General features: G+C 43.3%; 5 protein-coding genes across 5 annotated transcripts; 1 reads left to right on the forward strand and 4 right to left on the reverse strand.

The window, feature by feature from the left end:
* Positions 1 to 2,758: 2,758 nt before the first annotated feature.
* On the reverse strand, positions 2,759 to 3,340 carry PADG_02060 (uncharacterized protein; the record flags this gene model as incomplete). The annotated part of the gene is made up of 2 exons (XM_010758885.1): positions 2,759 to 2,987; positions 3,102 to 3,340. The coding sequence occupies 2 exons, from the start codon at positions 3,338 to 3,340 to the stop codon at positions 2,759 to 2,761; spliced, it is 468 nt and encodes a 155-aa protein (XP_010757187.1).
* A 4,996-nt stretch (positions 3,341 to 8,336) lies between these two features.
* Positions 8,337 to 8,961, reverse strand: PADG_11361 (uncharacterized protein; the record flags this gene model as incomplete). The annotated part of the gene is made up of 2 exons (XM_010759611.1): positions 8,337 to 8,536; positions 8,775 to 8,961. The coding sequence occupies 2 exons, from the start codon at positions 8,959 to 8,961 to the stop codon at positions 8,337 to 8,339; spliced, it is 387 nt and encodes a 128-aa protein (XP_010757913.1).
* A 529-nt stretch (positions 8,962 to 9,490) lies between these two features.
* PADG_11362 (uncharacterized protein) lies at positions 9,491 to 10,233 on the reverse strand (the record flags this gene model as incomplete). The annotated part of the gene is made up of 2 exons (XM_010759612.1): positions 9,491 to 9,926; positions 9,953 to 10,233. The coding sequence occupies 2 exons, from the start codon at positions 10,231 to 10,233 to the stop codon at positions 9,491 to 9,493; spliced, it is 717 nt and encodes a 238-aa protein (XP_010757914.1).
* Positions 10,234 to 11,484: 1,251 nt separating this feature from the next.
* Positions 11,485 to 13,074, forward strand: PADG_02062 (uncharacterized protein; the record flags this gene model as incomplete). Its single annotated transcript, XM_010759385.1, has 1 exon — positions 11,485 to 13,074. The coding sequence occupies one exon, from the start codon at positions 11,485 to 11,487 to the stop codon at positions 13,072 to 13,074; it is 1,590 nt and encodes a 529-aa protein (XP_010757687.1).
* A 4,031-nt stretch (positions 13,075 to 17,105) lies between these two features.
* Positions 17,106 to 18,557, reverse strand: PADG_02063 (pyruvate dehydrogenase (acetyl-transferring) E1 component, alpha subunit; the record flags this gene model as incomplete). The annotated part of the gene is made up of 4 exons (XM_010759386.1): positions 17,106 to 17,611; positions 17,680 to 18,134; positions 18,208 to 18,341; positions 18,435 to 18,557. 4 exons carry the CDS (start codon positions 18,555 to 18,557, stop codon positions 17,106 to 17,108), a joined length of 1,218 nt encoding a protein of 405 aa, XP_010757688.1.
* Positions 18,558 to 19,060: the final 503 nt, after the last annotated feature.

The following is a 19,060-nucleotide window of genomic DNA, read 5'->3' on the forward strand; positions in this document are numbered from 1 at the left end:
ATTCTAGATCCCTGTCTGGAAAATGGATGTATCCAATTCTTCCCCGTTGCCGGCTGAAACGGGTGGGATTTCACAACCTTTGGAGAATCAGGTAATTAGGGGTAACTAAAACGAACGAGCTGAAGAAAGTTGTAGTCTTCAGTTATGGGAAGCGCAGAACCTCAGAATAGCACATGGTACACGGCACATGGACATGAATTACGACACTGAACGCGGCAGTGGAATGACGCTTTTGTTTCACGACTGGGAAGTCACTGAACCCTTGAACACCACCCGTAGAGCCCCTTGGGCCCTCAAAGCGTCTTGCCATGTGCCCTGGCCTCGTAAAACAGAGCCGTGGAGCGGATCGTGCATCTGCTTCGTACCGCAAAACTGAGCCTTGACGATGGTTGATCGTTTACGGGAATAGAAACGGATTTGGGGACATGCTTGCAATATATGCGTGTCTCTCTTTTCAGTTACAAGTAACAACCTTGGTAGTTATGGAGTAAAGATAGGGATGATAATGCGTCGTTTCAGTAACTAGTTACAGGTGATGATCGCTTCAACCCAACAACTCGGGCAACTTACGACTGTCAGCGGAGCCGGCAAAGATTGCCCATTGGCTATTAGTTAGTTGTTCTTGTCAAGAGAGTGAAAAAATAAAAATAAAAATAAAAATAAAAATAAAAATAAAAAACCACGATTAGCCGCTGATCACTCGGCGAGTGACGATCCTGAAATGGACCTGACGTCGAGAAACTTGAGAGGGAGAGACAGCCCGCCGCATCCTTGAAAAATTGACAGCTCTGATGCTGTCGCTGCTGTTGTTATTGCTGATTATCCGGAATGCTGCCCAAGGTACATTCTTTCATGGATATTTATTTATACAGCTCACAGCGCTCTGCAAACCTCACCCTTCCGAGGCCTGAGAAGCAAATTGTTCCGAATGGATATCTTCAGGGTGAAATATGCAGAGTATTGCACATGAAGATCCCAGCCCGGCAAAAACTAACTACAGGGGGATTACTACGGGGGAAGCTCGATATTCCAGCGTTGCTTTCGAGTGATAAATGCAAACATTCATGAATTCTCGGGTTCCCAGGAGGGGTCACTATCTATCCCACCAACCGCGCCAAACAGCCGAAAATACCATATCTTGAGGTATCCCATTTAATATACTCCATGTAGGTAACCTACCCAACTGCCTAGCTAGGTAGATGCTATACATACCCAGATAGGGTTGTCGGGAGCTTCTGGAGATCTTGGGGGACAGCACGCGCCAAAATTGCGTACAGAGTGCTCAAATGTTGAATTCAGTACTAGGAAAAGTTTTGCTTAAATTTTTCTTTCTTTCTTTCTTTCTTTCTTTCTTTCTTTCTTTCTTTCTTTCTTTCTTTCTTTCTTTTCTTTTCTTTGCTTTGCTTTTTATGTGCGTGGAACATCCAGTAAATCTATAACCCCAGAAGTGACGCAACCTGGTCCCCCCCTAAAGCCAGCCTGAAACCTAGGGACAGCATTCGGTTGCCAGGGGGACAGATGCAGTTCTGTCGGCAACATGTCCTGTGCATCACATTAGCATTCAGGGTCTGCAGCCGTGCACAGGGCAGCGGCCACGGCGTGGCTTAGTTCAGGTGCAGTGCACTTGATGTCCTTGACCTTTTGGTATGGGTTTAAGAGGAACGTGGGGGATGAGTTGTCGAGGCTTTGCTCCCGGCTAGGGGATGGGGGGTTGGAAAGGAGGATTTGGTTGGGTTTGTCGATGGGGGTATGTGGTTAGATGTGTCCATGAAGGGAAAGTTTATTTATTTTTTTAAAAAAAAAAAAAAAATTAAATTAAATTAAATTAAATTAAATTAAATAAATAAACTGCGTTTTGTTTGGTCTGTCACAGTCATCTTGACAAGATGTCGAGTTTTGAGATTGGAGCTGGGCTCAAAGGCGCCACTGTAGGCCATCTGCGTGGGGACGAACATGGGATACTCCTATGCGGGCAGCTGGAGGTTGGGGGGTTGGGTAGAAAGCTGCGGCCCGATACATATGTTTTTGCAGCCAAGCATGCCACATGAGTGTCTGAAGATACGTAGGCTGATCCGTAACCTGAAGCTATTTGTGATCCGACCCATGGATAAGTTATTTACATGGCGTGTGCACGCGTGCAATGCATGAGTGATGTAACTAACTAGGGGCAGCGGCCAGAGTTCGTGTCGAAGGGTTTTTTTTTTGGACAGGTTTGAGCGGAAGGGGATGGTTTGTTCCGTCCCTCGCTAAATAACTAACTGATAATGACGGGGGCGAGGGTGAAGACGCCAAATGGGTTTTGTTTGCTACTGTATTGATGAGTACGATCATGTCGATCAGAACAGGGGATTGAATATTGGCTTGACGGTGAACCTTTTTGGTGCAAGCTGGGGCAGCTGGGATGAAACTTGCGTGACTGCGGTTTGACAGGCCCGGATAACTACCTACAGCTGTGCACTCAGAATGGTTTTTTTGGGGGGTATATAACTCTTCCGTTCCTTGCAGGAATCGGGTGATAGGCAGCCAGCTGGCCGGAGATATTGAATATCTGACCGCGAATTGAGTGAGTAGTCAGTTAAAAAATCGGATCAGTCAGAAAGGGATAGTTGAAACAGCGACACGGTTTCCCCGCAGAGCGGGATTTTGACACATGCAAGCGATCCCCGCCCTGCATCATAATCACAACTTTGACCACGTATCCGAACATGCAGAATCTGATATGTTACAATTGTCAATTTTTTTTTATCTCTATTTTTTATCAGGACAACTCTTGGGATTGGTCAGTACACTGCGTTCCAAGCAGCTGGTACGCAGCTCCAGTCGCCGGAGTTTCGAGATCTATGTTCCCATCACAGTGGGTAGGTTGGATATGCCATATGTCCAAAAATATATCCGGGAGCTCAGAGATGGCCGCAGCCGATGATGAGGAGGGGCGAATGAGTTGAGAAAGTCTGAGCTTTTTGAGAGCTCGCAGCTTGAACCCCCGACTTGATGTTGTTGCTGTATCTCAAGCTTGAAGTTTTAGAGAATACACACTTCTTTCTTTTCCATTCCTGTCTATCAACGATTTCCACTGTACTGGGCATACGTAGGTCACTTACGGGGTGGTCGCCACATGGAAAAGGTCGATATCAATTCCCAACAAATATTCCCTCTTATGATACTCCTGCATAATTGGGGGGGCCCGCCTATCGCTCATCATAAACTCTACCATGTCCAATGTCTTCTCTTCATCAAGGTCAGCATCGCATCTACGGGGAAAGAGGTCAGATGTGACAAGTCTGACCCTGTAACCACACCAGTATAACAGCTTAACGGGCTCAGGGGAGCTAAAGACCATGGCTTCAGATACTTCATCGCCTATCAAGTCTCCATTTGCCTTTTGTCTTCAACGGGAGTTTTGGGAGGTCGCCACACCCCAAGGCAGTAGAGGCTGCCACTGATATTGAGTCCTGCTCTCATTAATCAGACATATGTCTCTGCCCTAGAGCAAGCGCACAGCCCTAAAATCAACGGGATTGTGTGATACCGGTGTCGGACTGAAGGTTGGTTGGAGACTTGTAAGTTGATATTTACAATCATGGCAAACTGTTACGGCCAGTGATAACTTATTAACTGACTTCTTAGACCCGAGGAGCCGTCCGCTGATCGCTCCACTCAAGCGGAGTCCCACGTGTCGTCTCATGAAGTATACGAACTCAATTTCCGTTTTCTGAAGGCTCGAGGACGAATAGCTTTTCATCATCTCCTCCCGCCGTATATTTGAAAGCTTCAAGTTTCAAATCTTGCACGAAAAAGAGGGGAGGATCTTGAAATACCTCGTTAACCAAAGAAAGAAGCCTCAAAACAAGCCGGTTTTATGATCAGGGTGATAAGAAATTCATAGAGAAAAATTAACAGAAAAGCAGAAATCGCAATACCAAGTTCTAACAATTACTCCGGTTACAGACAGAGACGGGATTCCTCATTCTTTCCCTCCGCCTCAGAGCTCCATACCCTATCGTCGCCATGGCTTGGTATTTGACTACGCAGTCACTAAGCCTCTTCCCCAGATTGTTCCCCGCCCCTGAGTAACATATTCATCTTCAACTGCCTATTTGGGGAATGGAAATCGAGGTGAAAAGCGTTGATGAGAATGTGGTGATATGTAGATATGTGCATTTGGAGGTATGTAAGGTGTGTTGTCTCTGGGGTATTTACATGTCTAACCTGGTAGGATATGCACACTCAGGACACGGGGTAGAGAGCCGGGAGCGAATGAACGTTTGTACTGTACTATAATGCACTATGGCTTGGGGGGTCTTGCCCTGTTCCTAGCGCATCTCAATTGCTTCGACGAAAGTTGGGTGGATGTCTCCATCCCGCGCCGTTCGCCATCTAGAAGGGTATGGAAAAAAGGGGTCATCACTAAACACCCCTGTCCCACCCTCGTCCTCACCATCCAGCCTTGATGCAATACATAGCTACCGAAACCGACTCGAACCATACTCAACGCTAGCCATAGCTAAACACCCAGAAAACTCGCAAGAAGGATTGCCCTACTACTAGGGGGAAGGCAACCTTCAACCAATTCAATCGTGATTCTCCAGCCTCAAGGCCTGACCGAATATCGAGACAAAGGGAAACCCTACCTGGGTCGTGAGGTTGTCTGCCTTGCTGAAGGCTAAATTCCCCGCAGTCCTTTTAGTGGCGCCAATGTGGCTCAACTCTAAAAGGAAGACAACCAAGCAATCGATCGGCATTTCAAACCGCCCCATGCATCGCTAAAAGATAGTTTTGGCTAGAAGGACAACTTCCGCGCAACTTTTCCACATGAATGTATGGTGTTAAGATGGAAACAAAGGTCAGCATGTCCAGATCCACCATCGTGGCGTTATTTTCCTCTGGGGTTTCTTGTTCTCGACGTTCCCTTGATCATGAATTTCGTGAATTGCTTGCCATTCGAGGCGTTCCAAAGCTCCTTTTCCGTCATCGCCGGTTGTTCATTCTCTCCTTTCACCTCTTTGCCGAGTGGTTCTCGAGGCGTCTAGTACCAATATGCACGATGGATGCAAGCCCGGCGTTGTTGGCAAATAATTAGGCTTCAACCTGCAGGCTGGATAATTTGAAATCAGTGAACTCAACACACCATCCGAGAAGTCAAAAGAAATAAAAATAAAAATAAACAAAAAAATAATGGTGTGGTGTATGGCGGATGATCACAGGATGGACAATGGTGTGGTCTATTGAATTGCTGCTCCGTTGCACATGGGGATGGTCATTTCTAAACTATTTTCTGGCAGCTTTTATTTTCTCTGCAGTACTTCCCATGGATTGTTGAGTTGTCATGAAACCCCGAATTGTGCAGAAGAACTACATCAAGGTGAGGTGTGCTGCTTCCATTCACACCGTTGTTGGAGGCTGGCTGCTGATTGTTGGGGCATGTTTAGTGAGGTTGAGAAAGGGAAAATAACTCCGTCAATAAGTCAGAACCGGTATTTCTTCTGGTAGCTATTGAAGATGCAATGCAATGAAGAGAATGGCATGTGATTTTAATTCTTCTCGAAGCATTTGTTAAATATCCAATGAGAGACGCCGTTAACTGCTTTTTATTATTAGTGTTTATACGTGATGGCCATTTTCTTTCCTCTCTTTTGTTGCCCTATTCGAGATCATTTTCATTATTCCAACTGATTTTATTTCGAGGAACTCCGCCATTCGATAACGAGAACGTTTCCTGCGTTCTCATAGTCCCTAGTTTAGAGCGCCCGTCAAAATTCAATAGCTCCTCGATTTGCCCGTTTGCACCTTTTTTCCCACTGGATCAATATCCACGTATTCACAGGATGCGCTAACGAATGACCAGCATCGTTGGCTTTTTTCGCCTGTTCAAAATTATTCGAGAACAAATACCACGGAATAAACGGCGTCAGGAACTATTGTGGCCTCCTTCCTACCAAGTGTCCATTGGAGGAGATTCTTTGCTTTTTTCGATACCATGCATTTCAATTGTATGCAAAATCAATAAGAACAAACGAATGCACCTCGGATACCAGGCTGACTGTTTAATGCGGGCGTCGTTTCCGGGAAAAAAGCTTCTCGGGATTGCCACTTTTCCCAAATTCTCCGCTCTAGTTATCCTTGTTTCCGAAGCAAAGGAAAAAATAAAGAAAGGGTGGAGAACAAGGAAAAGAAAAACTTCCATCATTCGCAATTCTCCTTCCATCCCCTCTTCAAGATGTATCAAAATCGTTGATCTTCCTCCACGTTTCAAAAGATAAGCTACCAACGCCATTCGATCCCTATACATGGATATTTCTCATTGGCGCTTTCGACGCCTCCTACCGGTTAAGTAGCCAGAGTTTTTCTTCTCCGTACTCTGACCATCCGATTATGTCGGTGAGATGCATGTGAGATTATGATGATATGGACTCGGTGCGCCAAAAGCGGTATTTTTGTTAGTCCCTGCAGGAAAAAAGTGTATTCTAGCAAATAAGGCGCAGAGAATGTCGCATCTTTGTATCCTGAGGAGCAAAAACAGTATTGAGTCAGGCATCAATGGAACCACTGATCTGAGGAGCACTTTGCCGTGTCCTGGACCCACTATGCCGGGTGCTTTCCTCCCAGGCCGATATCTAAGGGAAGATATCTCAATGAAGGCACAGAATTTTCTTACGCATTGCGTATCAAATCGAACCAAGGATGCAAATCACCTTTTGGTTTAACAATTCAATCAACTTCCGATGTTTTACCATATTTGATTTCACAAGGGACGAAGCGAGTTGATGAACGTTTCACTGGCCGATACGCCCTGAGACTCTGGAGTTTTCGGTGGAGAACAATGTTCGATTCTTATTAGTTGACTGCCGATAAGTCACATCCATCTTGTGATTTCATGCATACGGAATCCAGCTTTGCATTGATGATTGCACAGGACCGTCAGAGCTCGGGTCATGGTCAGGAGAAAAGGCGAGATTTCCAGTAAAACTACATGGGACTCTGTATTGTGCATATTTCCTTGCATTTAGAGTTCCAAGTGTAAGATTTTGATGCTTCTTTTTAAACCTTTTTTCCTTGAACCACTGCTCCCCCGTTCGAATCCAACATTGGAACAGATACATGTTCACATGAAGATGCTGTGACATATGGGGAGCAATCGTCTCGTACGGCCCAGACTAGGTATACGAATAGACCGTTGTTTCTCCAGAGCCCCTTTACATGCTTGTCACCCTAGTCGTTGCAGGTCAACCTGCTGTGACGGGACGGTCCGCGCCGCTTAGGCCTAATGAAAACATGCCTTTGCTAGGAGAGAAGACGCAATATCCTCCGTGTCAAGGAAGCTGTTAGATGCCAAGTTACAAGCCTATTTTGGTTTACTATTCCCCCGTTTTAGGCGAGCAGGTTTGGTGCCATATGTAATGAGGTGAAAATGCACATACCCATAAGCCAACAGAGAGAAAAAACATTCTAGCGGCATAGAACACAGCAAAAATATGCTTATTGATGTAGCATATAAAATGCATACTGAAATAGAAAAATCAACGCTTTTAAAGTCATCTGAGTGTAGTTGCTCATATTCGACGCAGCATTATATGAGTTCTATACACAGGGGTTAACATCATTATCAAAAAGGATGTCAGAGATCATTAGACATTCATGGATAGAGTAGCACACAATTGAATATAATGTCTGAAGTATATGTATCATCTCCCACTTACTCTCTCACCCAAAATGACATCAAATAGGAATGGAAGGATATACTGTCAATATAATAAGAGTATTACTTAAAAATTAGAAATCCCATTTCTGCTTCAACATACCCCTACACTCTGCCTCACCATTGAAACGCCCTTCACCCAGAAACTTTCCATACTCTTGGTTTTGCGGCCGCGGGGGACGTAGAACAAGGGATGCATTGGCCTGCACCGAATGCAGCCTACACCAAGGTATTGCAATTCAAGCACAGCAGTACCCAGCAACAGTACTTGTTAACATAGATGCAGTTTGGAGAATGTTCTACAGCAGGAACCCTCACATCTGACTATTTTGATACCATTAGAACACATTTTACTCATCTCCTGAAGCCTCGTAACACCCTGCCAGAGTTCTTATAATCTATGAGATTCAAGGTACCCGAAGGCTTTTTACATCACTCTCCCCTGGTCAAGTATCGCTCGGTGGCTGTATCTAGCGATAAGGAATGCAGAGATTGTTCGTGAAAAGCATCTCTGGCTCCCACAAGAGACTCCCAGTTTGCTGGACACAACAAATTGCTCTGCAAAGATAATCCACAGCATCGTCCAACTTGCCTATTCCTTTAACACGTTTTCATCGCCCATCCAGTTTCTCATAAAGCTCTAGTTCTGGTGAGAGAAAAAGTGGTTATCGACCACCTTAGCATAGGTTTTCAGAGCACTCTCTCGGCTCAACGTTTTGGCTAAACTCTTTGAGCATAAGATCAACCCACAGAAACGTTCCTTGGTCCTCTCCGAAAGTGTCGAAACGATTTCAGTTCGTAGCTCTAGTGACACAGCTCTCAGAACATGACTTGAGATTGCTGTGCTTAATATAAGAAATGATATCGGCTGAGTTCTTATCTTTCACTACGAGAATCGTGGGTTCGTCCATTTCAAGAGCTTCAGAAATGGGTCCGTAAGTTGGGGCCTACCAAGCATGACTATTTGCACACGGGAAGACAGGTGCACAGAGTAGAGTCAGTATTAAACTTAAAACTCTAGCTTTCAAAACACCTTCAATATGTTAACATAATTCGAAGAGATAGAGAGCTGACCTACCCTCGTTAATATCTTTCATGAGATTGATCATCGACTGCATCTCATATCCATACACCTCATCGACAACATCGAAAACGACATACACACTATTTTTCATACTGGCTTCCTTCACAAAAAAATTGACGAAAAGAGTGCGGCAGACACTTTCCAGTAGTGAGATGTCATCCTGTGACATATATGTTGCCATAATGTGTTTGGCATAGTATGGGTCATCTTCACTAATTTGGAAGGCCAAATCGCGGAGTGCTTGGTGGAATGGCTTCGTTGTGGGGTAGTTGTCAGAAATAAGCAACAGAGACTTCAGATGGCGGCTGGGCTCCCTCTTGGATGCAAGTTTTTGAGGAACGAAATGATATTGAGTGCTATATAGGACTTCCCAGCTCAGGATTACCCGTAACCCATATCAACGCGAAAAATCTTTTTTGACTCATGATTTGAAATGGAGTTCAGTTCTAATCCAATATCAGATTTGTTTAACCCGAGTTCAGTTGATCTTATCAGACCAATCGTGGGCAGTCACTGAAGGCTCAAGAACCTCCTTAATGTGGGGATGGATTGCTCTGGTGCACGCCACTTTTAAATCCGTTCTGTAGCTGATCAGCCTTCATCAGAACATCAACTTTCTTATTCAGTTCCGATACTCCAAGATCGATATTAGAGTGCTAGCGACAGTATGTGTAACGTTGTCGACTGTGCGGTCTGTCCTTTAGATTGCGTTATTGTATCCTCGCCAACGAGGCGATTCTCAGTTTCAATAGAGTAGGGAGTCGATCAGTAGCATCATGGACTTTTTCATCGCCATGGAGCAGTGTCATTTTTTCCAAAACTTGGTAAATCTGCCTTTTTTCAATGGACTTCCTCGAGAAAGCGAAGATAGCGATCAGCGCCGCAAGAATGACGTTTCGTTGGGTTCTCAATTCTACCAAAATCGATTCTTCGGTATATACCCGAAGGCGAATTGTAATAAAGTCTGACAGCGTTCGTGTTGTTTCGAAGTTTTCGTAAAATATGCCACTTTTGACAAATTCGAATTGTATGTTTCTCCTCTCCTTCTCTTTATTATCAAGAAGTGGTACCAATAGTTTTAAATACCTCCAGTGTCCCCAACAACTCCTGGATAGCATCATAAGACGAGGAACCCCCTTTGCAGAACTAATCAAGTGAATATGGACGCAAACACGAGTGAGGCGAGAGAGACGGCCATTGAGACTGCACTTGCCAGGAGGGGCCCAACGCACTCCACGGGCTTGATTGCTGACTCTAGGACATTCAAAAAGCGATGCTTCTTCTCCACGAAATCCCGGGATTTGGAGTTTTCCTTGTCAATTGCGTTCCGGAGATCATCTACAGAGGCCATTCCTAGAAAGTAGAGCTGGATCATCCAGAGTCTTTTCCGTGGTCTCCTCATATTTCTTGATTGCCTCTTTGTAGATTGTGAGTATTTGAGATGTCCCGACATTGCGGTGCTGCCCGAAAACAGGGGCGTTCGATCACAGTTCTCTCCCTGTGGTGGTCCAACCATTGCAATTAAGATATGAAAAAAAAAAGAGAGAGAGAGAGAGGGAGGGAGGGAGATGAGAAAAGGTCTGAGGACAGCGAAGCAATCTTATATTGTGAGATTGAGGCGCAGTATTGTCAGGTGGTAAAGGGTTGTCTCGACAGGTTGTCTTGTCCCTATCTGTTATTGGGTCATCAGTAAATAAATTTGTTATGTTGGGTGTATTGTTATAGATATAACCCTATGTCTAGATCACTCTTAAGCAAGGCTTGCCGGTCTCAATTTAAATAGAAGAAGTTTGGGGCATCCAGGCTCCCCGCGAAGGAAGACCGCCTCGTGTTACGCATCCTGCTCACGATGGTCTACAAATGTAACCCGCAATATATGTAGTTGAATGGAGCCAGTGCCTAGATTCAATCACCCCCTAAGAAGTTGACCGTGCCCGATGGATCTTGGTGTTACGGGCTTCAGTTCCCATGGATGTCAGTCGGTGGTTTGGGTTGATAAGTTCGTTGTTCCTCCCTTAAGGATGCCACTATGTATCTCAAAATACCAAACTTGCAGAATTTAACCACCGGCAGACTCCATAAATACACGATTCCTGCGTAATCTGGCGTAAAGGAACCACACTCGGAGGGATGAGGAGTCCTAATCGGGACTAGCTGTCCCCCGCATTTGGAGGCTGATTTTTCAAAACTTTTTGATTTTATTTTGCTATTTTCTTTTTTCCTTTTCCGTTTTTTAAACTTAAGCTCTGATGTGAAATTTTCAGATCATTGTTTTTATTTTTCCAGTGTATGTTCATCTTTCCATGTATTGCAGTGATTTTACCCCGTTGTTGATTACGTTACCCCTTTCTTATTTTTGTCGCTGAATTTTTCAAAACCGAAACCAGCGCAAAAACCAACAAAGGGGAAAAACGAAGGATAAACAGGAAACAAGCGAGAACGGGAAATGCGGAACGTCCCGTATCGCTGACCGGGAAGATATTTTTGAACGGCGACAAACAAAAGCGGAGAGGAAAGTCTCATTGTGGGGTCATTGCTGTAACGAAGAGCGGAAAAGAGGAGACAAAGAGGAAGCGGGGAAAGGAGAAACACATCTGCTGTTGTAGGCGATTTTACTTTGGACGGACCAAGGACCAAGGATATAATAAACACACGGGGGAAACAGAGAAGACACTAACCCCCCCACCCCCCAATCCCCGAACAAATGTTTAACTGGCACACCAGCGTCGAACCTCCGCCTCAAGGAACTCCCGTCTCTGCCAGACAGCACCACCATCATCAGCATCAGCACCACCACCACCACCAGCAGCAGCAGCAGCAGACCCATCACAGTTCTCTCCAATGGCTCCCTACCGGCCCTCCGCTTTCGAGGCCGCTCCCCAATACCCTTCCGCCCATTTCCGCCCTACGTCCAACTAATAACTACGTATCCACCGCCCAACATGATGCAGCTGTCCTACAAACCCCCGCATCCACTGACAACTCACTATCTGAAAGTCCCAGCATACGCGAGACTGTCGTCCCGGAAAACGGTGTCGATCTAGCTCCCGAACCTGCATATGATCATCCGGCCCCGGGTCCGGAACCCAGCTCTGATGACGTTGATATAGACGGAGGAGCAGCATCGCGGCAAACGGGACGTGTAGGGCCTGGACGGGGTGTTGATCTAACACTTCTCGAAAGTGAGACTCCACGGAAACATGGTAAACGGTTAACGACACGCGAGGAGACAGCGCTATTTGAAATTTGCAACAGGCACGCGGCCTCATTTGGCGAGCGCAACCGCCTCTGCGAATGGTGGTTGAACGTGACGCAAGAATTCACCGCATCAGAGGGCCATCCGTACTCGTGGCATAGCGTACGGCGAAAGGTGGAGCTCGTAACGCAACAGCGGATCAAATTCTTGGAGGGATTGGATGGGAAGCGGGGCGATGATCAGGCGGATGCGGCATGGAGTGCTGCCGTCGATTCCTGGATTCCATCCTGGAAGCGGTTTCAGGAACAGGAGAATGAGCGCATTTATGCCAAGCAGGGTAAGAGAGGCCGGAAGAGGAAATCAGTAGTTGACGCAGATGGGGTGGCCATGGGGTACCAGCATATGCTGCCGCCTGGATTTGATACGATGTTTCCTTCGTCATCGAAACCAGGCAAGGCAATTCGAATAGAGGCTCCTCTTTCTATACCTGTTACCTCTGGTCCCCCTCCTACCCCTTCAACAACGGAATCTTTGCTCACACCAACCCATCAACAACGGCAACAGCAGCAACAGCAGACACATACCCCCGCGTCAGTTCCAGTTCAAACATCCGTCCCGCAAGCACCGGTTTCCGCCTCACAAGCAATCATAACAGCAGGCACATCTTCCGCAGCAACAGAATCAGCTGTGGGAGCTGCAATATTAGAAACCTTATCAAAACTGAACAAAAACCTAGAGGCAGTATCTTCTCGCAACCACTCATCGAACGCCATGTCCCTAGCAGCCGCAGCCGCAGCCGCAGCACACCCTCACGCTATCCTACCACCACACCAACACCAACAACCATACCAACAAAAACACTCTCCGAACTCTGCCATCACCAACCATAATCACCCGGCCCACAGCCACACCTCACGCCCGGGCCAAATCCAACAGAATCAAATACCAGCGTCGACACTCCACCAACTAAAGTCTGAGTTGCGTGCGGAACTCCTCCAGGAGATCCAGAAAGATCGCGCACAGCTTGAAGAGAAATTGGACTCGGTGCAGAAGACGCAGGAGATGATTCTGGATTTGTTACGGCAAGAGCCGCAGTAACTTCTATTTTTGAGATGATATCAGTCGCCGCACTCCCACTCTCTTTTATCCCTTGTATTTGGGATACGAATCGGGAGGGAGGGGGAAGTTATGGATAGAGGGCTAGTTAGTTGAGGGTAGGAATATATATGGGAAATTAGGGGATTTCATGACTGTTACGACACTCTTTCAGTTTATATTTTATTTGTTTACTTTTGCTCCCATATTTTGCTTGCTTGAGGATTAGTTCTATCCATTATTATCCCATTTACCATTTCTGTTATACTCGACTATCCCCATCTTATATGTGATATCTTTTCCTTTCCCCCAATTTTTTTTTCTCTCATATAACTCCTCATCTCATCTAGCCAAGTCCTTCCCCCTCCCCCAATCTCCTCCCCCTATACTTAAATTTTTTTTCTATATCATGCCTAGTTCACGATGAGAAATGTAAAGTGCGTCTCGAATGCATATATCCACTTCAGCATTAAACGGGAATTTTTCCCTCTTCTCCCTATTTTATCTCTGTCTTTCTCTGATAATCGCTAGAACCGTGAACCTGTCAATGCAGTGAGATTTGCATAAGACTTAATCTCTCCCAAATGGCAATGATTCTCTCATACGTTTTAACATCGCGGTAGGGGAATACTTCACTCCAACATCAACGCCCATGTCCTGGGTTCCATAATATAATAAATTAAGTGTGGTAAAGGCGCGGAATGCGTCTCTCATCTCATATTCCCCGGTTCAATTTCTATTGTTTCCATAGCTTCTTCGTTAAGAATTTCCGGATTGGCTAGTTTTTGTAATCTTTACATCATAATAAATTAAACAATCGCTAGTTAGTTAGTTATCAATAAATCCACTTAATCAGCCATTATGATAATCTAATGGATTAGAATATTTTATCTATTCACTTGTAAAATTTACCTTTACATGTAAATATAATATAGAATATTACTTGAAAATATCTTATAATAATTATTATAATTTGTATTAAATAATAATTATTATAATAATGAACTATTTACTTTAGAATTTATATAATTAATATAGTTTTAATTAACCAATTAATCGTGCCGCTGTGCAACCCACACCTCATGTGGATGCACCACACCAAAATGATAAAAACACCAAAATGATAAAAATCTTAAATCACATCCTCATTATTGCACTCTATATCAACAATCAGTAGCTAATCTATAATAAAAAGATTATCTACATCATTCTCAGTATGTGTGCCATCTCTAAATCAATTTAATTCCTCTTCTGTCAGTGGTGTGAGTAAGTTATTGCCAATTTTCATAAGATCAACTTCAAGTCTTTATTGCTTCTTATTCTGCTCTTTTTCAGCTTTATTATTCTTACACTGCTTGATTTTTCTATTAACATCTTTAATAGTGAGAACTCCCTCTACTTGAATCTGATGACAGATTGTTTTAGCTCTGCAGTGTTTACTAACATTGAGAAAGTTCTCTAATTCAGTGATCTGTTGCTCATTAAATTCTATGTGAATTAGACTTACTTTGAATATCTTGTTCAAATGACATGTCAAGATGAGTGATTTCAAATCGAGGGTATCTCTAATACTTTGTATGATGTTTTTCACAATATTAATATGATATTTCAGCTTTTGAATTATCTTTGATAAGAATAATTGAGAAGAAGAGATAGATATATGATCTGAATCATTCTCATCTTCATAAATCTGCAGTGGAGGAGATGATGAGATTCAATGCTTAAGAGTATTAAGAACTCAGTCAGAATTCCATGAATATATATCATGTTGAGCTCATTCTGTAGCTATTATATTAGATTTAAAGATCTGCTTTCATATAGCTAAGAGATTTTATAGAAACTACTATTTTTCATACTTAACAAAATCATGATATACAGTATAGTTGACTGCTTTTGAATAATAATACATATATTGCTGAAATAATAGACTATTTAAAGATTATAGTAAATGAGTGATATATGATGAAAATTTATATAAAATTATTTTATGAAGATTTATATATTGTATAAACTTCTCAGTGATATAAGATTTATAATTATTTATTAAAAGTAATTAATAACTTCTCTTCTGTCTTTTTTCTATAGTAGTATTAAAATGTTTGAGCTATTCAAATTCAATCTCATCATTTATAAATCTAGTATCTAATATAGCAATTTTATAATTGCTGAATAAATCTATCTGTGTATATTAATTTTTCAAATATGTTTTGAAGATCAAGATTATCAATAGCAAAATGACATGATTATTCATAAATATACATTTAATGACTGTAATCAAACCTTTTGAAAAGAATAAAAAAATAATAAAATTAACTTCTTTAAAAACAGCTATAACTCATTCTCCACATTCTTGTTCTTTTTGAAATTTAATCTCATTGAAGTTGTATGTGTTATAAATGTGAAATTAATACTGCTCAAATAGAATCTGAAGACATTCAAACTATATATTGATATATTCAATATCTTCAACTGCTACTCTCTTTGAATTCATTGACTTTTGTTTCACTCTCTTATACTCATATAGGCATTCAATGAATCTATAAGTTCACATCTTGCTGACTTTTGAAGAAAAGATAGTAGAGTCTATATGCTGACATCTGAGCATTGAATTTGTGAAATCTTCAATATGTTCAGCTATAGAAGAATAATTCTTTTCATCAAGTAGCTTGATTTATCATTTAATCACATTCTTCTGACTCTCATTTAATCTCTTGTTAACTGGAATCTTTGCAGTATTCAGATTTTTTCCATTGATATACATTCAAAAAAGTTGATTAAAAACCTCAAATTTTCATGACAGAGATAGTATTTTAAAATTTATGTTTTTTTGATGATAAGCAACAGCTTTTTAAATACAGTCTTCAATATTTTTATCCTTATTTGACATTGAGGTGAGTTATTAATTGATGAAGATGATGAAGATGATGAAATTGCAAGATTTTTATCATTTTGGTGTTTTTATTGTTTTGATGTGGCACACCCACATGAGGCGTGGGTTGCGCAGCGGCACGATTAATTAATAATTTACAATTGTCAGGGGGGAAAGATGAAAATAAAATTTCTGGCCCCAAAATAACTAACTTATAGTAACTAAATTACTCCGTACATAAAAATGATATATGCAAGATATTAACTAGTTAAATATCTAAGTTAACAAAGTTAACTAGTTAGTTAAATTTATTTGATTATAGATATCTTTTCTTGTCAGGCAGTTAGTTCTTTGTTGCCGCTATCTATTTAATTTTTCACTTTATATTTTCCCCCCACTTCTCTATACCATTTTTCTCAACCATTTACCTCTTTATTATTCTATACGATATTGTCTTTCCCGCTTAACATGATATCTCGGTCATGGCATCTATTTATTTGCGAAGGCTTTTTTTATCCCAGGTTTTATGAATGTCTGCTCCGCTTGTTTTCTACTTCTCCTCCGCCGTCTCCTCACTTGCTGTACAACTCAACACAATTTAAAACTTCCCCAGCCATTGGAAAGTAAATATTTTAGATATTAGAAATTGCATGGTCGTTTTAGACGTCGGAACCTTGGAATCTCCCAGATCACAGGAGCCCGACGGAGTACATATAGAGAGACCAGCTGTACCTTTCCCTCCAACACACTCGTTCTGAAATGGTAGGCCTTTCTTTTACCACAGAGTTGATGCAAGTACATGAATTATACATGGGTGAAATGGATTAATATACAATGCCGTATGAGGACCAAAAAAGGACAGCTGCGAAATGCTCGGCAGAGATTTGAAAGCACGGAACGTCGACCAGATGTTTGTTGTCAGGAGATTATTTAAAGTACAGAGCATTCATATACATAGAGGCACGACAGAGATAACTCGGGGACGCAAGAGGAGCAGGGAATACATAAAACAAAATGAAAAGCTCCCAACTCGGTTTGCTTTCCCTCACAACAAACCCTGCCATTTATTGGTTTAAACCTCTAGCTACAAAAAAACACACACAAGAATTCAAAAGAAGGAAAAGAGAAAGCAAAGAAGCATCTACATGTCGTAGATTAAGCGCTTTTAATAGTAGAAAGTCTCATCAACAGTTCGCCCACGGGTCCACACAGGCTCACTACCACGAACATACGTATCCTCAAACAGGATGCGCGGCGTGGCCTCCGGGAAAGGCATCTTCTCAGCCTCCGCAACCTGCCCATCAACAAAGTTCCTAGCGTCCTTATCGATGCCCTTCAGTTCCTCCTCGCTCGTGACACCCCAGTCTAGCAGCTTCTGCTTAAGGCCAGCAATGGGGTCATTGGTGCTTCGCATCCGTTGGATCTCCTCACGGGTACGGTACGTGGTGCCCGGGTCGGACATAGAGTGGCCGCCGTATCGGTAGGTGACATATTCGAAGACAAGAGGGCCGCGGCCGGCGATAGTGTATTCGCGACCGTATTGGACGGCGGCTTTGATGGCGAGGACATCCATGCCGTTGATTTTCAGGCCGGGGATGTACTGGCCGCGCTTGTAGTAGTCGGTAAGGGCGGAGGAGCGGTTGGCTGAGGTACCCATGCCGTATTTGTTATCTGTAGGAGCGGGTGATTTAGTATCATTACTTTACTTTCAGGTATTAATACGCCAAAACAAAACTCACTTTCACAGCCAAAGATGCAAGGCAGATTCAACAGCTTAGCCATGTTGAAAGCCTCGAAAACTTGACCTTGGTTGGAAGCCCCGTCACCGTATAGAGTGACTGTCGTCGTCTTTTCCCCATTGTATTGTTGGGCAAACGCAAGGCCAGCACCAACGGGGACCTGAGCTCCAACAATACCGTTTCCACCAAAGAAGTTTTTGGCGAACATGTGCATGGAGCCACCCTTTCCGTAGGCAATGCCCTCTCGACGACCAAGAAGCTCACCAATGATCGACTTTATGGTTCCACCACGCATATATGCGAAGCCATGGCAACGGTAGGCGGTGATTAATTTGTCCTCCTTTGTAATAGCATGTTCAATGCCGACCGCAACGGCTTCCTGACCCGTTGACAAGTGACAGAAGCCCCGAATCTTCTTTTCTTTGTAGAGGCGATCTGCAGCCATTTCCATTCGTCTGCGCCCAAAGTGTTAAGACAAAGAAATTGCAGCAAACAAGGTAAGGTCTCGTGCAATAGAATTCAAATTACCTTATGGAAACCATATCATGGTACATTTGTTTCAACTCCTTCTTTGTGGTCTGTAGAGTGTATGGCGGAGGGTCCAGCTCATACGTCTCAAAACTCTCATCGGAGAGCTTGACTGTGAATGGCGTGTTCTCATCCTGGTGCAACACAGTATAGAATTAGATATCTGTTCTCAAACCAGTATTTATAGTTGGAAGAGGAAGAGTTGGGGGGAGTTATGGGCACTGTACAGCTGGGACAGCTTCAGCATGCGAGGAGGCGGCATCGGTAGTGACAGTCCTTCTGACCGCTGGGACAAAGCCCTTGCGGCCCAAGGGCGGAAGTTGCCGGGCCCGGATCACTCTGGAAAACATCGTAAAGCGAAGACCAAGGGCTCAATGGCAAAGGAAAGGGTGAGGAGGAGGGGGAGAGATGAAGCTACCGCAGATGTTGGTCTTGGATATAGAAGAAGCTGGGCCGGGCTGTTTCACCGGAATCGTTGGGAGACCAACAGCCTTTTGAATTGCCCGGTATAAGCGCCTTGCAAGCAGCTGCTTATGTCACATCCTGCTTCACCGCCTTCCAACCTAAACTCTAAATGTTAGCTGTTTATAGCAACATCAACAACATCAACAACATCATCAACATTCATCAACTGATATCAACAACTTGCAAAATCCCAGCGAAAACTCGTGAGAGAGTTGTTCTTGGAACAATGTTCACCCTTTATCATCTGTGAATCCCTGGATGGCAAGAGGAGGATGAACTCAGCTTGTGCCATCGATCAGTTGATCAACTTTTCCTTTCAGCATGTGTTATTTTATCGAAATTATTATACGTCATGGTTCTCTGAAACTTTCAGGTTCCATTTCTGTTC

Source organism: Paracoccidioides brasiliensis (genome assembly GCF_000150735.1).
Source record: "Paracoccidioides brasiliensis Pb18 unplaced genomic scaffold supercont2.2, whole genome shotgun sequence".
Lineage (NCBI taxonomy): Eukaryota > Fungi > Ascomycota > Eurotiomycetes > Onygenales > Ajellomycetaceae > Paracoccidioides > Paracoccidioides brasiliensis.